The sequence below is a fragment of the Cebus imitator genome, unplaced genomic scaffold, assembly GCF_001604975.1.
Source record: "Cebus imitator isolate Cc_AM_T3 unplaced genomic scaffold, Cebus_imitator-1.0 Scaffold280, whole genome shotgun sequence".
NCBI classification, from domain to species: domain Eukaryota; kingdom Metazoa; phylum Chordata; class Mammalia; order Primates; family Cebidae; genus Cebus; species Cebus imitator.
The window spans coordinates 781,607-786,639 of NW_016107595.1; the positions used below are offsets into that span (position 1 = coordinate 781,607).

Here is a 5,033-nt window from a genome sequence, read left to right on the forward strand (position 1 = left end):
GGCATCAGCCACTATGCCCAGACAGCTTCTTTATTATTGTTATCAATTATTTTTAGAGACAGGCTCTTGCTCTATTGCCCAGGTTGGAGTACAGCAGTGTGATCCTGGCTCCCCGCAATCCTCAACACCTGGGCTCAACAGACCCCCTGGCTTCAGCCTCCCAAGGAGCTAGGAAGGTTACAGGGTACACCACCACGCTAATTTTTAAAACGTTTTTCATAGAGACAGGCTCTTACTATGTTAACTCTGTTACGCAGGCTGCTCTCAAGCTCCTGTTTCGGCCTCCCAGAGTGTTGGGATTCCAGGCGTGAGCCACCATGCCCAGCCCCAGCACTTGGATTTGCAGTTCAGCACAGTTCAGGAAACATCCATTGGCGTTTCTGCATCAATTGCCCACATGGGGACTGACCCATGTGGGCAACTGATGAAGCTCAGTCCTTCAGGGGAGCTCTAGGACATGATATGAGGCCAGGCACAGTGGCTCACACCTGTAATCCCAGCACTTTAGGAGGCCGGGGCGGGTGGATCACGAGGTCAGGAGTTTGAGGCCTGCCTGACCAACATGGTGAAACCCTGTCTCTACTAAAAACACAAAAATTAGCTGGGCGTGGTGGTGGGTGCCTGTAATCCCAACTGCTTGGGAGGCTGAGGCAGGAGAATCACTTGAACCCAGGAGGCAGAAGTTGTAGTGAGCCAAGATTGAGCCACTGCATTTCAGCCTGGGCAACAAGAGCAAAACTCCATCTCAAAAAGCAAAAACAAAAATTAGCCTGGTGTGGTGTTATGTGCCTGTGATCCCAGCTACTCGGGAGGCTGAGGCAGGAGAATTGCTTGAATCTGGGAGGCGGAGGTTGCAATGAGCGGAGATCTTGCCACTGCACTCCAGCCTGGGCAACAGAACGAAACAAACAAAAACACATGTACCAGGCATCCTGGTAAGGGGGGAAAAAGCTGCTAGGAGATGTTTGCAGTAAGAAGCCTCAGGAATGGAGGAAAACGTGGAGGGCATATGGCGGGAATGCTAACAGCAAATTATGTAAGGAAATGTAATGGAGAAGCTTTGGCACCATGCTAGGCACTGGATGGGCTATAGAAACATAAGACCCCCTGCTGGGCGTGGTGGCTCACGCCTGTAATCCCAGCACTTTGGGAAGCTGAGGCGGGCGGATCACCTGAGGTCAGGAGTTCAAAACCAGCCTGACCAACATGGAGAAACCCCATCTCTACTAAAAATACAAAAATTAGCCGGGCATGGCACACACCTGCAATCCCAGCTACTCGGGAGGCTGAGGCAGGAGAATTGCTTGAACCCAGGAGGTGGAGGTTGCGGTGAACTAAGATCGTGCCATTGCACTCCAGCCCGGGCAATAAGAGCAAAACTCCGTCTCAAGAAAAAAAGGAATAGAGGGGAGATAGGAACATGCCTGGATATTAGGGAAAATAGAGGGAGTGTGGAGACAGATCAGAGAGGGTCTGGTATACTCTGCTGAGGAGGAATGTGACCACTAAAAAATCATGGGGTCCGGGCGCAGTGGCTCACACCTGTAATCCCAGCACTTTGGGAGGCCAAGGTGGGAAGATCACTTGAGCCCAGGAGTTTAAGGCCAATCTGGGCAACATAGCAGGACCTCCCACCAAAAATACAAAACTTGTCTGGGCATGGTGGTGCACACCTGGGGTCCCAGCTACTTGGGAGGCTGAGGTGGGAGAATCACTTCAGCCCAGGAGGTTGAGGCTGCAGTGAGCTATGATTGCACCCCTGCACTCCAGCCTGAGTGACAGAAGAAGACCCTGTCTCAAATTTAAAAAAAAGAAATGAAACATAAGACCGCCTCCCAACCCTACCGTCAAAGAACTCAACACAGGGAGGGAGCTGGGTTCATCAGTGACTTACAGTGGCACTAGCGGAACAGAGTCTGCTTTCAGTAGAGGTAGAAGCAATACAGTCTCTGTTGGGTGAAGGATCAAATGCTTCTGAAAGGGATAATCTGGGAAGCCTCCCCAGAGGAGGCAGGCTTGGAACAAGAAGGACGTGAAAATGAGAAAAAGGGCTGGGCATGGTGGTACACGCCTGTAATTCCAGCACTTTGGGAGGCCGAGGCTGGTGGATCCTGAGGTCGGGAGTTCAAGACCAGCCTGACCAACATGGTGAAACCCCATGTACTAAAAATACAAAAATTAGTCGGGCATGGTGGTACACTCCTGTAACCTCAGCTACTTGAGAGGCTGAGGCAGGAGAATCACTTACACCCGGGAGGTGGAGGCTGCAGTGAGCTGAGGTCATGCCACTGCACTCCTGCCTGGGAGACAGAGCAAGACTCCATCTAAAAAAAAAAAAAAAAAAATTCCCAGCTTTTAACCCATGGAAGTACCTGACAGGCATCCTTGGCTCTGCACAGGTTTCCTCCGAAGGGGACAGATTGCTGGAGAAGCTTCCAGATGCTGTGAGGTTCCTGGTGGTGTCTGAAGATGAGTCTCTCCTCGCCGCAGGTAGTGTTTAGCTCTCATTTGGAGTAGTGAGGAAGCCAATCAGGACGGGATTGGAGAGGCGGGTGGGCTTGGGAACAGGGAGGGCTCCTAGGGCCAGAGGTCAGCAAATGTTTTCTGCCAAATGGCCTCATAGTAAACATTTTTTGCAGTCCAGACCAGCCATTCTCAGTTGCAAAGACTCAACTCTGCAGCTGTGGCACAAAAACTAGCATAGACACTGTGGTTTTTCTATTCTTTTTCTTCCTCTCTCTCTTTTTTTTTTTCTTTTTTTGATACAGAGTTTTCGCTCTTGTTGCCCAGGCTGGAGCGCAATGGTGCAATCTCAGCTCACTGCAACCTCTGCCTACTGGGTTCAAGTCATTCTCCTGCCTCAGCCTCCGGAGTAGCTGGGACCACAGGCATGTGCCACACCATGCCCGGCTAATTTTGTATTTTTAGTGGAAATGGGGTTTCACCATGTTGGTCAGGCTGGTCTTGAATTCCTGACCTCAGGTGATTCAGGCACCTCAGCTTCCCTGGGATTACAGGCGTGAGCCACTGCACCCGGCCTTTTTGTTTTTTTGAGAAAGGGTATTGCCGTGTCACCCAGGCTGGAGTGCAGTGGCTCAATCATAACTCATTGCAGCCTTGAATTTCTGGGCTCAAGTGATCCTCCCACCTCAGCCTCCTGAATAGCTGGGATTACAGGGTTACACCAACACACTCAGCTAATTTTTGTAATTTTAGTAGACACAGGGTTTCACCATGTTGGCAGGCTGGTCTTGATCTCTTGACTTTGTGATCCACCTGCCTCAGCCTCCCAGAGTGCTGGGATTACAGGTGTGAGCTACCACACCAGGCCCTTTTGTTCCTCTTGATGCAGGATTTTTCTTGGCCTCTTTGCCAGACTGGCAGCAGGGGGCACCCCATCTTCTCAGCCAGCGGGGCCACATCTGGCTTGTGGTCCAGGCTGCAGCTCCCCTGGACACTGCTGTGACCGAGCACTCAGTGTAGGGTCCAGCTGGCTGCTCCAAGCACTCACACGGGGGCAGGCTCCATGCGGGGCCCACGGCCAGACCAGGTGTGTTGCCCCAAGGGAAACACAAGAGGCCTCTCAACCCTGAAGCCGCAGAGCGGGTGTTACAGTGTGCTAATTAGCTCTTACTTTTTGAGATGGAGTCTTGCTCTGTCACCCAGGCTGGAATGCAATGGCATGATCTTGGCTCACTGCAACCTCTACCTCCTGGGTTCAAGCGATTCTTGTGCCTCAGCCTCCCAAGTAGCTGGGATTACAGGCACCTGCCACCATGTCCTACTAATTTTTGTATTTTAGTAGAGATGGGGTTCCACCATGTTGACCAGGCTGGTCTTAAAATCCTGACCTCAGGCAATCTACCTGTTTCGGCCTCCCAAAGTGCTGGGATTACAAATGTGAGCCACCACACCCAGCCTAATTTGCTCTTTTAGTTCCATCGTCCACAACCCAATGGATGGCCGCATGTTAGCAGCCCAGTCAGCCCCTTGCGTCATTCTGGTCCACAGTTCTGGGACTGGCTTGGTCCTACCTCTGCTTCTATTGCATGGGGCAGCTGCCCTCTGCCAGCAAGCACAGAGGGCCACAGTGTTACAGCCTTTCTGGGTACCTGCACTTGGTGAGTCCCGAGCTCTTGTCCCGTGTCCAAGAAGAATGAGGTCATACTGACAATTGAAAGATGATAAGGACAGAGAATTTTATTGAGCAATGAAACAGCTGTCAGACAAGAGGGGATGGGAAGGTCAGGTCATCTCTCTCAGTGTGGCTGAGTGTGGGAGTTTTTATAGGCACAGGATAGGGAAGGGGCAGGCTGTGAGTAGTATTGGAAAAGGTAACAGTTGATTGGTTAAAAAACATTATTGAGGCCAGGTGCAGTGGCTCACGCCTGTAATCCCAGCACTTGGGGAGGCCAAGATGGGCCATCACCTGAGATCAGGAGTTCAGACCAGCCTGGCCAACATGGTAAAACCCTGTCTCTACTAAAAGTACAAAAATTAGCTGGGCATGGTGGTGGGTACTAGCTACTTGGGAGCCTGAGGCGGGAGAATTGCTTAAACCCAGGAGGTGCAGGTTGCGGTGAGCTGAGATCACAGCACTGCAAAAAAAAGTCTTACTCAGAAAGAACCAATCAGGAAAGGGTGGGCAAACGGAAGCAGAAGTTCTCACTCTGGGTTGCAGGTTTCCTTTGGGACCAGCAGTCCAAGCTATTTTTGGCTCAAAGGTACAGTTTGCCCAGGGACCCGTTCCTATCTGTCTAGGCATTTGCCTGCCTCCTCCTGCTATCCCTTCTTTTCACCTTTCTTTCTTTACTCTCTTTCCTCTCCTTCCTTCCTTCTTCCCCTTTTCTTTTCTCTCCTCCCTTCCTCCTTTCTTTTTTCCTCTTCTCTCCTCCCTTCCCCTCTCCTCCCCTCCCCTCCCCTCCTTTCCCCTCTTTCCCCTCCACTCCTCTCCTCTCCTCCCTGCCTTCCTCCTTACTTTTTTCTTCCTCTCCTCTCCTCCCCTCCCCCTTCCCCTCCCCTCTTCCCCCTCC

General features: G+C 51.5%; 1 protein-coding gene across 7 annotated transcripts in view; it reads left to right on the forward strand.

Annotated features, from left to right (window-relative positions):
• Positions 1 to 5,033, forward strand: part of NWD1 (NACHT and WD repeat domain containing 1) — an 87,573-nt gene that overhangs the window by 68,824 nt on the left and 13,716 nt on the right. For all 7 annotated transcript variants that reach the window (XM_037728741.1, XM_017501203.2, XM_037728742.1 and 4 more), the window contains one exon: positions 2,400 to 2,490. In XM_037728741.1, coding sequence (XP_037584669.1) covers positions 2,400 to 2,490 — 91 coding nt within the window. The remainder of the gene's footprint in view (positions 1 to 2,399; positions 2,491 to 5,033) is intronic.